General features: G+C 41.4%; 1 protein-coding gene across 1 annotated transcript in view; it reads left to right on the forward strand.

Annotated features, from left to right (window-relative positions):
- Window positions 1–18,914, forward strand: part of TBX20 (T-box transcription factor 20) — an 81,157-nt gene that overhangs the window by 15,281 nt on the left and 46,962 nt on the right. The window contains exon 3 of the mRNA XM_089678919.1: window positions 11,168–11,332. Coding sequence (XP_089535045.1) covers window positions 11,168–11,332 — 165 coding nt within the window. The remainder of the gene's footprint in view (window positions 1–11,167; window positions 11,333–18,914) is intronic.

An 18,914-nucleotide genomic window follows, 5' to 3' on the forward strand; every position in this document is an offset into this window, starting at 1 on the left:
TGATGATGTGTGCATGGACACATAGGATAACATGCTGCGGAGTTTACTGGTTGTAGGAAAAAACGTCAAAAGCCAAAAACAGCCGCTGTAAAAACATCCCGTGTGCGTGAGGACTAAGAACTAGTTGTTATGCAGACAACACAGGACAGCTTTGAATTTCTGACAAGATCAACAGGTATTATTTGCACTTGGGGTACATTCACACTTGTAAACGCATCAGCAGTCTGACTACAGTACATGTGAGAAACCCAGACAGGGTCCCCGTGATTCGCTGTGAGAGGCTGCCCAATTGAAAGCAATGGGAGGCTGCCATCGCATGTAATTGCCCATGTTCATGCTCAATCACTTGCATGTGATTGCTCTATGAGCAATTGTATGGGAATGGGCGCAATTAGCTGTGGGAACTAGCAGCCTCCAGTTTCTATGGGGCAGCCTCCAGTTCGCAGCTAATCGCGGGAACCCACGCTGGGGGTATGTACAGTATATGGTCCAGTCTTGGGGGGACCAGTCTTGCAGCACGGAGGAGCCAGCGAGAGAGGAGGATCAGGTAAATAAAGCTGCTCTTCCCAGTCCCCTAGACATAGAAGAGCAGTTAACCCATGCAGCGCATGCACAACCCCACTGCAAAGGATGACTTTTATTTTTCCCAAAGTACAGCTTTAATTATCCTAAAAATCTTTGGTGAGAAAAAAATAATCATCTGGCTACTAAAAATTTTGGTGAGGCGTTAGAGTCTAAGGCAACTTTTATCTATGGAATCAGAAGTTTATATAAAAAGACAACCCCTTGATCAGGTGGCCCCCTGGTTTTCCACTTCTGATTGGCAGTGGCAGTGTGAATGAAAAAAAAAAATATTTAAACAGCTTTTTATGTTTTTACCTGCTTTTATAAAACAGATTTGCTTTAAAGTACAATTTCCTGTTGTATTTTATTCCCTTAAATCTAATCTGTCAGTAACTGTAATCTGTTAGGTAAGATTCATACTGAAACTATATGGAAACTACATGCATTATTTTAAATAATATTGCCAATAAAGTGAATAAATAGTCACTGGGGTTGATTTACTAAATCTGGAGAGTGCAAAACCCGGAGCAGCTGTGCACTGTAGCCAATCAGCATTTACCTTCAGCTTGTTCAAGTAAAGCAGAGTTCCAGCGGCGAACTGCGCTGGAAGTGGAAGCGGGTACCTGTCAAAACCAGGTACCCGCCCTCCCCCAAAAGGTGCCAAATATGGCAGTGGAGGGGGGAGGAGGCAACCAAGCGGAGCTTCCACTTTTGGGTGGAACTCCGCTTTAAACTTTGACAATAAAACCTGGAAGCTGCACCAGATTCTGTACTCTTCAATTTTAGTAAATAACACCCATTGTGTTCACTTCAGTTATTCAGTTGTCATGAACAAGACAAAGTCCAGTCTTTTTTTTAATTGCCCATCAGATATAACAAACAGACACAAATAGGAAACGTTCCTTGTTAGGGTTTCCATACACTTGCCATGCCATGTTACATTTTAACTGTTTTCAGATCTGACTAAACCAGGAATTTGTTCTCCGTAAAGAGAACTGCGTTTAGGGTTAGGGTGACCAAAAACAACAAACAATGGCCCCCATTTCAAGCTTTACTTGCAATAATCAAGGTTGGTCAATGTTAGTCCTGCTTCTGTTGCATATTACTGTAAAAAGACACACAAAGAGCGCACCGGCCTAGTGCCTTATCCAAAGCAAATTTTATTAAAATGCTGATAAAGGTTACACTCACAAACAGTGATGGTTGAGACCCTGTGGACCTCCAACACCAGATGGGTGTCATCCAGGAACCAAGAAATTGGCAGACAATGGATGACACCCATTTGGCATTGGAAGGCATTAGAAGGTCCACTAAGTCTCACCCATCACTGTACTATAACTTGTTATGCAAGCTTTGATACACTGTTTGTGAGTATAACCTTTAGGAGCATTTTAATAACATTTGCTTGGTGTAATGCATAGGCTGGTACACTCTTTGTTTGTCTTTTTACAGTTGTGTTTTGGACTACCCCAGCCATGTAAAGAGAACAAGGCCTTTGCCTACCATCATTTTAGGAGAGCGGACTTCGATCCTCCATACCTATGCACAGGAGTATTTGGCATTTTAAACTGTTATTTTGCACATTAGCCTTGACAGAGGGGAAGACCTTGGCCCCAAAAGAGGTTGACTTTTTTTTGATGCTCTTAACCAATAAACATTTAAAAAAGACCTCTGAGTGATAGAAATCTTGGTACTATGCGCTCCTCAATAACTACCCCAGAGTTTTGCAATCAAGCCATTTGTGGCCTCCACTGGATTGATAATTTGTTGAAATATTTTCCTAGGCAAACAGGCCTGACTCTTCAAATGTCCATATACAAGGGTGAAAGCACAAATGACCACATGTTCCCTATTGTCACATGAGGCAAGGTGTACAGTAGACCATGGTGCTCTGTAGGCTCATTTGAAGACAGATACAGTCTCTTCCCATGCAAAGTTCTTTGGTAGATATCTGTCACCTTGACCACAAGCAAATGCAGGCCCTCTTACAATGAAGTCATCATTTCCATACTTTCTGTATGATCCATGATTCCCCACAGTACAGTTTTACTAAGAGTTCTGCTGTAATAGGTTATTTAGTCATTTTAAACCAAGACAATGGTGTCAAGGGATGGTAAGAAGCAGCAAAAACTGGGAAGCTTCAATCTAGAAATTACTGATGTTTTTATTTATGAAATACATCCCATTGTTGAATCAGAATTTGCTCAAGTATTATAAAACAGACATAGCAAGGAAACATAATTGCTTTTCACTGAACAAAGATATTTGGTAGTTTATAATGTCTAAGGCCCCCTTCACATGATCGGTCCAATTGTGTCTACCTGCCCGTTTTTCAGCCTGACCTGATCAGACCCTCCATTCTCATCTATAGAGCAGCAGATGTAAATGGACTTGTGTCCAATTATACCCACCTAACTCCCAATCCAGTCCAATCTGCTAAAAACAAATGGAAATGGATTTGTTCCCTTTCTGTCTAGCAGGTCGGATCGGAGGACAATTGGGTGTAAACATTCTGTTCAAACAATCAGTAGCCCAGATCAGGCTGTATCCGTGATGTCTCTACATAAACGGAGCAGACACAGACCTATCATCCGCCCGCTCTGCTGATAGGGGGGATCAACAGACAGATCCCCCAGCTGAGCTAAGTGGAGTCAAACGGAGTCCACCCCGTGTGAAAATGGCCTCGGTTAAAAGTTAGCCAGAAGGTAATGAGATGCTCTAAGCAGGGGCGGACTGACAACTCATGGGGCCCCCGGGCAATAGGGGATCATGGGGCCCCTGTGTCCTCGCCCAAACTCAAACCACACCCAAAAAAGCCTATGAAAAAGGTACCAGGGGCATCTCATGGGGCCCCCTACTGACTCCGGGCCCTCTGGCAGTGCCCGAGTTTCCAAATTGTCAGTCCGCCCCTGGCTCTAAAGTGCTCCTCGGCATTAGATGATTGTCACCTAATCCAGTTGACTCAGGTCAGATCCATGGACACTATCTATGGGCACCTTCAAATGTGAGCAGATACATCCGTCCAACCTGGACTTACCTGGTCAAACATTAATGTTCTACATAACGCCTGAATTAGGAGGTCTGACTTTACTGAAAAGGACATGGCTGTTTCAGTGAGCTAAAGGTTGAAAATATATTGCTTGACGTTTTTCAATATAAATAAATGCTAAATAATTTAAAATGTTCTCTTCTTTCTCTGCAAAGGTGCAAGTCACTGTTTAAAGAAAAGTATACAATTACAGGATTGACCTAAATGTAATCCTATATGTGAAATTCACATTTTACATGATTAGTTCAATGTCTTTATTATTGTATTAGATGCAAAGATGTTTAGATTAACGTCTATAGGCAGCGTAGATTATGAACTAATTATATTGAGCAGCACTAGAATGCTGGCAGAGGAGCCTGAGTATGTAATGACTGTCCCAATGAACATTTATAATCGCATTGAATTGTATTTATAACAAACATTTTTTAAAAACAAATTTATAATGGTGCACCGAAATTAAAATTCTGGACTGAAACCAAATCCGAAAATTCAGGATGCACCAAAAATCAACTGAAATGAACATTTTTTATATATATATATATATATATATATATATTTTTTTTATATATATCCAGTAACTAAAAAAAACTTTTATTGAAAGTATATTTATATCTTGGGTTGTAAGCTATATGTATATCAGTATGTATATGCTGCACAGTAATTGAAAGGATAAGTTCACCTTTTGAAAAAAAATAATAAATGTACAATTATTTGCAGGTAAAAAAATGTGCATCTATTATTTTTTCGTTGCAGGAGCCTGGTGCCATGCAGGACTCCTGCAGACCTGTCAGTATATCTGCTTGCCCATACATCCCTTTCAAGAAAGCCGATACACTCTGACAGGAAGGACCAATGAACTACCACAGCCCTCACATCACTGTGGCAGTTCACTGAGAACTACAAGCCAATAGCTGCTAAGGCTGTTGGGACTTGTAGTTTTCTCAGTCACAGAATACTGTGAATAAGTGATGCGGCTGGGCAGGTGGAGCCCCGCACAGCCGCGATTTTTAAAAATGTTCACAGTTAGTGGAAGGAAAAGATAACCTACTAGTTTGGGGGGGGAGCAGGGGACAGTCCTTTCATAACATGTTCCATGGTACACCCTGAATATGGGTGTAACATGATGTTATGAGAGGTGAACTTATCCTTTAAAAACATTGGCATTATCGACACCTTTTTTTCTTTCTATTGGCAAGATGTCGATAACCCTATGTTCGGACGATAATTTTCAGCAGCGATATATCGGTACATCCAGGGGCGGACTGACCATTTGAGCACTCGGGCACTGCCTGAGGGCCCGTGGTCAGTAGGGGTTTCCCCTGGTACCTTTTTATAGGCTTTTTTGGGTGTTTTTTGAGTGTGGGCAAGGACACAGGGGCCCCAGGATCCCCTATTTCCCGGGGGCCCCATGCGTTGTCAGTCCGCTCCTGGGTACATCACTACAAATTTATAAAAACATTAATAAACAAGAGCAAATTAACATGATTTATGATAATGTATTTTACATATGTATATGAAAAAAATAGTATTAGATTACAACCTGCATTTAAAGAAGGACTCCAGTATTTCAGGTTTTCTTTTACATTGTAATCATTCAAAAAACCACACTTCCTGTCCCTTGTGACTATTACACTCACTCTCCTCCTATACACTATCTGTAGAGGGAGCCATGGTTGCCGCCCAGGTTGGGCTTCAATACGTCTGCCTTTGATTTTCTCCTATACATGGGGTGTGATGAGTTTATTGGGGAAAGATAAGATTTGTTTCTGTAAAGCTCACATGAAGTATCAAGGACATTGCATTTCTGGAAATCTAAAAAATAAAAAATAATGCAAGCACGACATCTAAGGACTCCCAACCTGCCATGCATTTCGTTTTTATTGGGTTAAGTTATCCTTTAAGTGATTTTTTTAGACTTTTTTGGCTTGACTTCAAAAGGTTTTAAAATCAAAAAGTTGATAGTGAGAGCAATTTCTTTTACAACTGATTCGATCTGCCAAGTGCAGATGTGGAACCCACTGCTTGATCAACATTATGGTCCTATGATTGGCTCACCTTTGAAGCTAGGTACCCACTGGGGCCAGAAATACACTGAACTATCTGAGCAACCTTTTGGTTTTTGGAGAAGTCTGAACTTGATCTTATGATCAATAAATAAACTACTGGATGGTCATAGATGATTTATAGTGTTTGATGTCAGCACTACAAAACCATTTTTATAATCTTAGCATGTATGTAGGCATAGGCAGTTTTATCTTTGATAAAATAGGATCCAACCCTGCCATGGTCACCAAGCAATCCTGGCAGTTGCAGTACAATGTAAGAGTCTCCTTCCCCACATCTCCACAGTCTCCTTCACATTGTTTGTCAAACAGACTTTACAGCTGAACAACAGAAACTTTCCAGCGTGGGGGATTATTATTGGTTCATAAACACTCACATGGTGTATTTAAAGATACTTTTCTAAATTTAAAGGACAGCACTGAAATTTTGGGTGCAATTATCATTAAATGTCACTCCTAAAGTAATGTTTTGTTCTGTGCACCTATTAGAAAAAAAATTAAAAATTTTCAGTGCGTTACAGATATGGGGAGTAGATACAACAGAGAAAATTACTTGTTATAATCATTGGCACACTTGCTGCAGAGTATGACATCATCATATGACAACCCGCTATCCATGAGGAATCCAGTTAATAGTCATGGGCCCTGATACATAGTGGCACTTAAGGCATGATAAAATGAAAAACAATAGTATTGATGGAGAAGCCACTTTAGAATAAATATTGTGCATTTTAAGTTTCCTGAAGTTTAATAAATCAGCTCTATGATCTACATATTTACAAATATTTACATTTTCTGTTATTTATCTTCAGCTGCCCCTGCTTCTTTGGAGATTGAAGATACAGCAGAGATATATTTTCAGTATACAGTGTATAATATATATACACTCACACAATATACACTGATCAGCCAGAATACTATGCCCACCCAATATCCAATATTAAGTTGGTCCCTCGTTTGTCACCAAAAAAGGCCCCTTTTATAGAGGAATAGACACCACTAGATCTCTGAAGGTATGCTGTGGTATCTGTAAGTTCTGTCTTGTAAATTGTGTCCTGTAAGTTGCAAGGTGGAACCTCCAGCCGTGATTTGTCATCATTGTGATGATTATGGCTTACAGCTCATGAAAACCCCAAATCCACAATCTCAGAAAATGAGAATATTCCATGCAATCAATAAAACACGGATTGTACATAGAACAATATCACACCTCTGAAAAGTAGAAGCTGCATATGTACTGAGTACTTGGTTTGGGCCCCTTTTGCAGCAATTACTGCCTCAATGCGGCGTGGCATGGAAGCTATCAGCCTGTGGCACTGCTGAGGTGTTATGGAAGACCAGGATGCTTCAATAGCGGCCTTCAGCTCTTCTGCATTGTTGCGTCTCATGTCTCTCATCTTTCTCTTGGCAATGCCCCATAGATTCTCTATGGGGTTCAGGTCAGGCGAGTTTGCTGGCCAATCAAGCACAGTAATCCCACGGTCATTGAACCAGGTTTTGGTGCTTTTGGCAGTGTGGGCGGTGCCAAGTCCTGCTGGAAAATGAAGTCAGCATCCCCATAAACCTCATCTGCGGAAGGAAGCATGAAGTGCTCCAAAATCTCCTGGTAGAAGGCTGCGTTGACCCTGGACTTAATGAAGCACAGTGGGCCAACACCAGCAGATGACATGGCTCCCCAAATCAACACAGACTGTGGAAACTTCACACTGGACTTCAAGCATCTTGCAGTCTTCCTCCATACTCGGGGTCCTTGGGCCTCTCCATTCTTCCTCCATACTCGGGGTCCTTGGGCCTCTCCATTCTTCCTCCATACTCGGGGTCCTTGGGCCTCTCCATTCTTCCTCCATACTCGGGGTCCTTGGGCCTCTCCATTCTTCCTCCATACTTGGGGTCCTTGTGCCTCTCCATTCTTCCTCCATACTCGGGGTCCTTGGGCCTCTCCATTCTTCCTCCATACTTGAGGTCCTTGGGCCTCTCCATTCTTCCTCCATACTCGGGGTCCTTGGGCCTCTCCATTCTCATCCAGCCTCAGTCCACGACTCCATGACTCCAGCCTCAGTCCACTCCTTGTGAAAGTCCAACACTTTTGAATGGCCTTTTCCTGACAATCCTCTCCAGGCTGCGGTCATCCCTGCTGCTTGTGCACCTTTTTCTTCCACACTTTTCCCTCCCACATAACTTTCTATTAATGTGCTTTGATGCAGCACTTTGGGAACATCCAACTTCTTCTGCAATTCCCTTTTGAGGCTTTCCCTCCTTATGGAGGGTGTCAGTGATGGTGTCAGGTCAGCAGTCTTTCCCTCCTTATGGAGGGTGTCAGTGATGGTGTCAGGTCAGCAGTCTTTCCCATGATTGTGATTCCTACTGAACCAGACTGAGAGACCATTTAAAGGCTCAGGAACCCTTTGCAGGTGTTATGGCTGAATGAGCTGATTAGAGTGGGACACTTTGAGCCGAGATTATTCCACCCTTTCACAATATTCTCATTTTCTGAGATTGTGGATTTGGGGTTTTCATGAGCTGTAAGCCATAATCATCACAATGATGACAAATCACGGCTGGAACTATCTTGCTTTGCATGGAATGAGTCTCATATATTAGTTTCACCTTTTAAGTTGCTGCACTTAAATAAATGAACTTTTGAACCATATTCTCATTTTTCGAGTTTCACCTGTATATGTAGGGCGCTGAATAAATTGACAGCACTATATAAGTACGTCTAATAATAATAAAATAAAACAATGTGAACTGTCAGTGATCATAAAGGTATGGCGGATCAGTGTATACACTAAAGCTGGCCATACACAGATCAAATTTTGGACTTTTTCCAGCTGAAATTGAATTAGTGGGTGATCCTGCCAGCACCACCTGGCTCAACAAACTTTAATCTGAAGACTGAAGGAGCCTGGCAAAAAATGTTTGACTAAACAGTGATGACAGTCAATCAGGTATAGTTAGACCTCATGTAAACTGCTGCAACGTGAGTTTAGGAGCTTCTGGAATTCTTTTGCCAAAGCCCCGGAACTCAACTCCCTGTACACACAGGCTTTTACCAGACTTTAGGAGCAGAAGAGTTTAGGGACAGTTAAAAGAACTGTTGTGCCAGGAAACTCTAAAAACGGCAAAAACGCTTGAAAACACATTTGATGCTAGCTACATTTAGCACTTTGGCGTTTATTCATGTAAATGGAAAATACTCATGTCCAAGCGCTAAAGGTGGGTAAGCACGGTGCCTAGGGACGGCCTTGATGCTCGAGTCAAACATCAGGTATTCAGCTGCGCCCCACAATGTACTGCGCTCTGTATTGTGGTTGGCCAAAGCAATGCACCTGACCACAGGTCAGGTGGAAGGCTTTGGCCAGTCACAGCACAATTGAGCAGAGCTAGCGGTAACGTCACAGCTAGCTCTGCCCAATTGTTCACATCTGACGGGCAAATATGCTCGGCGGGAGCGAACGGGTCTGCGGGCGTCCGTTTTTTTTTCCATTTCGGCAAGTCGGTGTCATCGTAACAATGCTGGACTCAGTGATTGACAATGGATTACAATGATGGAACCATTTTTTCGTCTACATTTAAATATCATGCCTGGGGGGTCCCCTTAAACTACATGCAAAGTTGAACATCTGTACAATCTATAGAACCTGCTGCAGCAGGTCTGACTTTTTAAAAAAAAAAAAAAATTTTATTAAAAGAAAAAAAAACAGCGTGGGGTCCCCCCTAATCTATACCAGACCCTTTAAGTCTGGTGGGAAGGTTAGGAGGGACCCCAGAGTAAGGAATTTTTTAAAAAAGTGCATGGGGTTCCCCCTAAAAGTCATATCAGGCCCTCTAGGCCTGGTAGGACTTTTAAGGGGAACCTCATCCCAAAAACATGGGAGGAAAAGCATGAGGTCACCCCTAAATTCCAATCAGACCCTTGATATGGCCACAGGACTGGCAGGCCAGGAAAGGGGGGGAATGCCCCCCAAACCATACCAGGCCACATTCCCTCAACATGGGGGGGATGCTTTGGGGCAGGGGATTCCCCCCCAAAGCACCTTGTCCCCATGTTGATGGGGACAAGGGCCTCTTCCCCACAACCCTGGCCTTGGACTTATCAGAATCCCCCCATATCCTGGCCCCCTGTGTGAATAAGTATGGGGTACATGGTGCCGCTTCTCATTCATACAAAAAAGAGTAATGTAAAAAATGACAGGAGACAGTCTTTGACAAGTCCTTTATTAACCACTTGCCTACCAGGCATTTGTACCCCCTTCCTGCCCAGGCCAATTTTCAGCTTTCAGCGTTCTCATGCTTTGAATGACAATTGTCTGGTCTTGCAACACTGTACCCATGTGACATTTTTGTCATTTTTTTCACACAAATAGAGCTTTCATTTGGTGGTAATTAATCGCCTCTGGGTGTTTTATTTTCTGCACTATAAACAAAAAAACAGCAAAAAAGTTTTTAAAAATTTTTTATCTTTGTTTCTATTATAAAATTTTGCAAACAGGTAATTTTTCTCCTTCACTGATGTGTGTTGATGAGGCTGCACTGATAAGCAGCACTAATGGCCACTGATAGGCAGCACTGATGGGCACTGACGAAGTGGCACGGATAAGCAGCACTGATGGTCACTGATGAAGTGGCACGCATAGGCAGCACTGATGGTCACTGATAGTCTGCACTGACGATGTGGCACTGATGAGGCGGCACTGGTGGGCATTGATGAGGAGGCACTGAAGATGCTCCACTGATATGCAGCAATGATGGTCATTGATAGGTGGCACTGATGGGTGGCACTGATGGGCAGTGCTGGCTGGCGGCACTGATGGGCGCAACTGCTGGGCAGCACTGCTGGGCCCTGATGATCAGTGCTGATCTGCTCTGTGATGTTTCCCAGTTATCGGCAGTACTTTCCTCATGTTGTGACAGCGTGAGGAAAGTGCTGCTGATAACCATCAACTGTATTTTCTCTGTGGTCATCTGTGTCATTCTGATGTGTCCCGCATCAACATGGGGACAAGGTGCTTTGGGAGGCAGCTCTCTCCTGCTCCAAAGCACCCCCCCACCCATGTTGAGGGTATGTGGCCTAGTATGGTTCGGGAGGGGCGCTTGCTTGTCCCCCCCCCCATTCCTGACCTGCCAGGCTGTATGCTCGGATAATGGTCTGGTATGGATGGTATGGATTTTGGAGGAACCCAACGCCATTTTTTATAAACATTTTGGCATGGGGGTTTCCCTCAAAATCCATACCAAACCCGAAGGGCTTTTTTGCTAAATTTTTAATTGCTGCCAATTCTTTTTACATTCAGCTGTCAGTGGGGAACCAGCGGAAGTGGGAGCGGGTAACTGTCAAATTTGGGTACCCACTCCCCAAAGGTAGGCTGTATCATGTAACAAATCTCTATAAACTTGTTGCTCTCATTATGTAGAAGCCACGGTCAGAGTAATGATTTACATGCACACAGCATTTATTATTATGTAATATACTTTGTGTTTCTTTTTCTAGGAGAATGTTTCCAACTATTCGGGTTTCATTCTCTGGAGTTGATCCAGATGCCAAGTATATAGTGCTAATGGACATCGTGCCAGTTGACAATAAAAGGTACCGATATGCCTATCACAGGTCTTCATGGCTGGTGGCTGGAAAGGCAGATCCTCCTCTACCTGCTCGGTAAGTTGTTACACTACCATTATTAGAAGAAATATTTCAAATCATGATTTTTTTTTTACTTTTTTGTGACTGCAAAAAAAAAGCAGAAACTGCTACATTTTCAAGTCTTACTCCAATGAAAACATAGTTTTTCACAGAACAGGGAGGGAATAGAGCCTTTGCCAGATTTTTTATTATTAATATTATTATCATTGTTATCTGTGGCTTTTTGGGGGATATTTCTAAATCTTTCCTGTTAGGACAGAAAGCGATGAGAAATCTCTCCAAAAGGGACAAATGCTGACAGTCACATCCCCTGCAACATCTTATCCCATTGTATTTCAAGCAGGCAGAGCCTTCATGAGAGTGGTAACTCTGCTCTGAATTCACAAGCAGTGCAGTATTGTTGCCATACAATTACAAGAAGCTGCATTAGGCAGACTTTACTGGCAGGATTCATGGGTATTTGTGGGAATTTGCAGGGGGACTAGTACAGATACACTTGTAATTAAAATGATTTTAAATGTTCAATTTTTTTTGGGGGGGGGATAACAAACTATACTTACCTACTGTGTGCAGTGGTTTTGCACAGAGCAGCCTGGATCCTCATCTTCTCGGGTCCTCCGCTGGATCTCCTGGCCCCTCCCTTCTGTCAGGTGCCCCCACAGCAAGCAGCTTGCAATGGGAGCACCCGCTGCTATGTGTGTCCATTCACACACAGAGCCATTGCTTGGAACTGCCCCTTCTCTCCTGATTGATTGACTGACTGGCTGTGATTGACAGCTGATATATACAGAGTGCTCATCATAAATGAGTACACCCCAACATATTTGTCAGACAACCTTAACTTTCCTTTCAGAATCAACATTTTCTATGGGACATTACAAAATACTCCCACAAATGCGGGCCATTGATTGTAAACAAGATTTGTTAATTTGCACACACAAACAAGAATTTTTCTTAACAAATTCATTCAAGACCATGTTGCAAGAATGAGTACACCCCAATGAAAGTCTTAGGAGCAAAGATAAATTTTAGACAACAAAATCCTAATTAACAATAATTCAACTACAGGTGAGTCTAATTATTCATTAAACAGGTGTCCAGCAGACAGTCGATTGACTATAAAAGGGCGTTAGTTATATTAGAAAACCGCTTCCCATTTCATGCTGTCTGCAATGGCACCACAAAAGAAAATAATTTATTTAAACAAGAAAGGTGAAGGCTAAAAGACCAGCAAAGCTTTACTTATCAGTCAGAATATTGTAGCAAAAGTGATACAAAAATTTTACAAATATGGAACTACAACCATCTCACAGAGGCGTCCAGGGTGTTCACAGAAGTTAACACCTTGAGAAGAGCCTCTTCTGATGAGAAGGACTGAAGAAAGTTCAAAGCAGTTAGTTAAAGAAGTAGAAAGCCAAACTGGGGTGATTGTTTCCCGTGACACAATACGGCGTATACTGCAGAGGAATGGCATGCATGGGGGTCGTCCATGAAGGAAGCCTCTCCTAAACTCCATGCACAAAAAAGCCCACCTAGAACATACCAGGGTCCATCTTAAAAAGAAGACTGCTGGGACTCTGTACTCTGGAGTGATGAGACCAAGATAAATGTTTCTGGAACTGATGGCTTCAAAACTGTATGGCGTCACAAAGGGGAGGAGTACAAAGAAAAATGCATGGTGCCTACAGTGAAACATGGTGGTGGCAGCGCCCTTCTGTGGGGCTGCATGAGTGCTGCTGGTGTTGGGGAGCTTTCAGTGATGATATCATGAATTCACAGATGTACTGCTCTATATTAAAAGAGAAGATGTTACCATCACTCCATGCCCTCGGTCGTCGTGCAGTTTTCCAACATGAGAACGATCCAAAAACAGACATCTAAGGCCACTGTTGCATTTCTAAAGAAGAAGAGGGTGAAAGTGATTCAGTGGCCAAGTATGTTTCCTGATCTGAACCCAATTGAACACCTGTGAGGGATTCTGAAGAGACAAGTTGAGCATCACTCTCCATCCAGCATCCAGGCCAGGGGCGGACTGACAACTCATGGGGCCCCCGGGCAATAGGGGAACATGGGGCCCCTGTGTCCTTGCCCAAACTCAAAAAAGCCTATGAAAAATTTACCAGGGGCATCTCATGGGGACCTCTACTGACCCCGGGCCCTCGGGCAGTGCCCTAGTCTCCAATGGTCAGTCCGCCCCTGATCCAGGCTCTAACAGAGGTCATTCTTGAAGAATGGAAAAAGATCGATGTTGCAATATGTCACCAACTTGTTGATTCTAGAAGACTTGGTGCTGTCCTTACAAATCATGGAGGTCATAGAAAATACCAGATGTAGTAGTTTTTGTTGTGGGGTGGATTCATTTTTGCATCAACTAATTTGAGTAAAACTGAAGATTTTCTAATCTAAGTTATATTATTTGCCTTACTTTCATGTAATGAGCTAAACAAATGTTCTATAAAACTCAATTTTGTCAAAATTTTGAGTACTGTCCATGATACTTTTTTTTATTTGCACTAACATACAATTTTGAGGACAAGCTTTTGGGGAGTGTCCCCTTCTTCAAGGTCCAAGCAGTACTATACAAATCCCAAAGTTTTAGCAGAATGTTAGAGGAGATGAAAAAAAAGGAGGCTAGAGATAAGACACAGCAAAAGCAAAGGGGGGGGGGGGGGGGGGGAAGACACTCACATCACAGAGGGAGTCAAGCTTGAGATGATAGTCATAAAACTGTTGGATAATGATTAAGTCAAAATTTTGGAAATTGTTCTTGTGTTCTCTGAGATATTGATTAAGAACTTACTATTTAAACGGGGTGTACTCATTTATGCTGAGCACTGTGTATATATATAATGTGTGTGTGTACGGGAAGCTGTAAGAGGTTAAGGAAATATTTATTGTATTTTCACTCTGTCCTGTTATTTGAAATATATACAGTGCAGTTATGGAATACTTTGCTCGTTTTGATGTGCAAGTATCATTTTCCTGTAATCCCTCTCTTTCTTACTGAGTCTTTCTTACAAAAAAATTGTAAGAAATATTTCCTATTTAAATATATAAAAACAAGAAACCCAGTAATCATTCTATCTGTGACAGTGTCCCAAGATCTGAAAGACACAGCCAAATACAGCAATGGCAAGGACTACTTAGGGAAATATTTGACGAATGGTTATTCCATAAAATATAAAAATATAAATAAATAGTGATTTACTAAAGGTCTGGCACATCTTCTAATGCATTCTTTCTTTATAAAAGTCAGCTAAGGGGGACTAAAAAAATGACTAAGGGTATTTTAGTTGTTAAAATGCTGGTGGGTTGAATGATCTTTCTAAGACTCCAGGTGAAAGGTCTGCATTCAAGCTCTTTACAGTTTCCGCTGCATCCTCTGTAGTGTAAAATAGATGAATGAATGGAGAAGGACGTTTATCTCCATAACAGCTACAGCTAACCTTAATCTATCTGCATCCACACAAATTTGATATTATGATATTATTCAGTACAAAATGGGTGCTTTAGCATTTATACTTCATTGTTACGTGGCCAACATTACTGGCTATATCCAAGGTGAACACAAAGAGGAGATTAGGACCTAACGTGGCAAGAATCTCTTGTCCCTAACCAGTGATTATAAAAATGGAAATTATTAAGGTCCTCAAGTACAGCCCCCCAACAATTCCAAGAGGCCCACATAAGTGCCCAAAAATGTTAGTCCTCCTGCATTTTTTGAAGTGTACCACAATGCCAAGTAAAAAGAAAGTAGGAAAAAGATAAGCCCCATCATTGGGATCAATGGCAGCAGTAGTAGCCCCAGCATTGGTGTCAGTGGCCACAATAATATTCTCCTGCATTGGTATTAGTAGCTGGATTACTAACCCCCCGCCATCAGTTATGTCAGAGACTGCAATAATGATTCCCATGCTGATGTCAGAGACAACAATAATAATCCCAAGCATTTCTGTCAGTGGCAGTACTACTAACCCCCCACCACATTAATGGTCAGTGGTACTGCTGTTAGGCCCACCCCCACCCCTACTCCTGCACTGGTGCTCAGTTGCAGTGCTAGCCTCTCTCCTAAGATGGTCAGTGGCAGCTCACTTTAAAATTCCTCCCATTGGTGGTCAGTTTCTGTGTTTTCTACCCCCCTGCCTCCTGCACTGGTAGTCAGTAGCAGTGATACCCCCCTCCCCCCGCAAAGGTTACTTACCTGATCACATGCTCCTGGACCACGGTCTCTTTTCCCAAAGGAGCTGTAACTTTACTTGTACGGTCCAGCGGAGATCACTCTGCCTGACGGCACAGTTATAAAGGTAAACTGTTTGAAAATAAACATGGAAGCTGCCATTGCTGTCTTCTTTTTTAAAAATGCTTATTGTCTGGCTGCTATGCTCACCTTTTGGCTTCAGTGCTTTAAAGGAAATGTTAATGGTAATGGTTTTGTAATATGTTTTTGATTTACTGTGACCATGACTAATAAATATCAATTTTATGTTTTCTTTATAGTTAGTTCAATATTTGTTTTCTCACTTTCAGCCAGCAGGTAGAACTGTGTACATTCTTTCATATGTATTCCAAGACAATATTATTTGCCTTTGCTGAAAAAAAGGCATTGTTTAAACAGCTTAAAGTGGTTCTAAAGGCAGAGTAAGGGTATTTTATAACGCCTGTCAGTTTTTTGGGGTTTTTTTGCCATCTGTGTCCCATTGGAGAGATTTCCATTCACTTCCTGTTGCATATTCAATACAGGAAGTGAGAGGAAATCTCTCCAAAGTGAGGGAATCCTGGGGTGTCTCCAGGGTCACTAATACTAGTGTCCCCATTGGGATATTTCACCTCTATTAGTCTTCCGGTGTCAACCCAAAATGTGGGTTTTTCTTTTACTTTCACTTTCAATGACAATGATAGACAAGACAAATAAAGAGGGTGAATCTACCTAATGGGGGGAAATAAACTAAGCCTAGGTTCACACCTATGCAGGTTGTGTTTGAGCCATTTCTGCATTGCATTTTGCGCTTTTGCACCTGCATTGTTGACGAATTTTTGCCACTTTTTTATGCTTTTTTTTATTTTTTCTTGTTGCTAGGTAGATTTAAAACACAAAACGTGGCAAAAATGCAGCAAAAGCGCAGCAAAAATGCAATACATGCTTCTCTGCAGTGTTTCCATTAAAGGCTATGGAACCAAAAATGCAACTTTTTGCGCTCTAAAAAGTCCCTGACCCTCTCCAAAAAATGCACTGAGTGTATGCATGCAGATGTGAACATGTCCCAAAGGAAATCATGTTATATGGACTGTACTGCGTTTCTGCAAAACACAAAACGCTGCAGAAAATGCTTAGGTGTGCACCTAGGGTAAAAACTGAAAGGTGTTCTAATTCATCTCCAAAAGTAAAAAAAAAAAAAAAGTTTTTCCCTTAGTGATGCGTTAAGTATGTATGTCGAATAGCCTGTTTCAGATTCGATTTACCAGTCTGTGGCTATTGCTGCTACAATGTAACCAAAGAAGGTTAAAAACGGCCATTATTATAATCCTAAATGAATGCAGATAAAATTGTCTTTAAAACCATTTCAGGTTTTAGAAAAGATATATTACACAGATTAAGCCCAAGAGTATTGGAATAATGCTATCAAAATAGCAAAATTGTGCAATAAAATATGATGAAGATTTACTTTAACATAAACAGCAGACATTTCATGGAAATAATGATGTAAAAGCACTTCCAGTGAATCCTGTACATGCTTTTATGGCTTATGTTGAAAACGTTTGTTCTGTAAAATACGTTGATTCCACAATACTAATATATCAGCTGAAGAATATTAACACAGAGAAGATGTGTACACCTAACGAATATAGATTAACAAGATAAATAACACCCAAATTATTTTATCCACTGTAAAGTCAAATTTCAAATGTGAAATCTTTAATCAAAAATAATTATATATAGTTACATAGTTAGTCTGGCTGAAAAAAGGCAAAAGTCCATCCAGTTCAACCATTAAAAAAAAAAAAGTTATAATCCGACACCCACAGTTGATCCAGAGGAAGGCAAAAAAACCCAGCAAAGCACGATCCAATGTGCTCCTGCAGGGAAAAAAACCCTCCCTGATCCCCCCAGGGGATCAACTTTACCTATAAATGTTAGTATCCAGTTATATTCTGTGTATCCAAGAAAGGATCCAGGACTTTCCTACAGCAATCCACTGAGCTGGCCACAAGCAACTCTGGAGGGAGTCTATTCCACATTTTCACAGCTCTTACTGTGAAGAAATCTTTCCATATTTGGAGATTAAATCTCTTTTCCTCCAGACATAAAGAGCGCCCCCTTGTCCTCTGTGATGAGCTCAGGGTGAATAGCTCTACACCGAGTTCACTATATGAACCACTGATGTATTGTACATGGAGATCATATCCCCCCTTATGTATTATACATGGAGATCATATCCCCCTTATGTATTACACATGGAGATCATATCCCCCCTTATGTATTATACATGGAGATCATATCCCCCCTTATGTATTATACATGGAGATCGTATCCCCCCTTATGTATTATACATGGAGATCATATCCCCCCTTATGTATTATACATGGAGATCATATCCCCCTTATGTATTATACATGGAGATCATATCCCCCCTTATGTATTATACATGGAGATCATATCCCCCTTATGTATTATACATGGAGATCATATCCCCCCCTTATGTATTATACATGGAGATCATATCCCCCCTTATGTATTATACATGGAGATCATATCCCCCTTATGTATTATACATATAGATCATATCCCCCCCTTATGTATTATACATGGAGATCATATCCCCCCTTATGTATTATACATGGAGATCGTATCCCCCCCTTATGTATTATACATGGAGATCATATCCCCCTTATGTATTATACATGGAGATCATATCCCCCCTTATGTATTATACATGGAGATCATATCCCCCTTATGTATTATACATGGAGATCATATCCCCCCCTTATGTATTATACATGGAGATCATATCCCCCCTTATGTATTATACATGGAGATCATATCCCCCTTATGTATTATACATATAGATCATATCCCCCCCTTATGTATTATACATGGAGATCATATCCCCCCTTATGTATTATACATGGAGATCATATCCCCCCTTATGTATTATACATATAGATCATATCCCCCCTTATGTATTATACATGGAGATCATATCCCCCCCTTATGTATTATACATGGAGATCATATCCCCCCTTATGTATTATACATGGAGATCATATCCCCCATTATGTATTATACATGGAGATCATATCCCCCCCTTATGTATTATACATGGAGATCATATCCCCCCCTTATGTATTATACATGGAGATCATATCCCCCCCTTATGTATTATACATGGTGATCATATCCCCCCCTTATGTATTATACATGGAGATCATATCCCCCCTTATGTATTATACATGGAGATCATATCCCCCTTATGTATTATACATGGAGATCATATCCCCCTTATGTATTATACATGGAGATCATATCCCCCCCCTTATGTATTATACATGGAGATCATATCCCCCCTTATGTATTATACATGGAGATCATATCCCCCTT

The sequence above is a fragment of the Staurois parvus genome, unplaced genomic scaffold, assembly GCF_062004578.1.
Source record: "Staurois parvus isolate SC_StPar_1 unplaced genomic scaffold, SC_StPar_1.0 ptg000212l, whole genome shotgun sequence".
Classification (NCBI taxonomy): Eukaryota; Metazoa; Chordata; class Amphibia; order Anura; family Ranidae; genus Staurois; species Staurois parvus.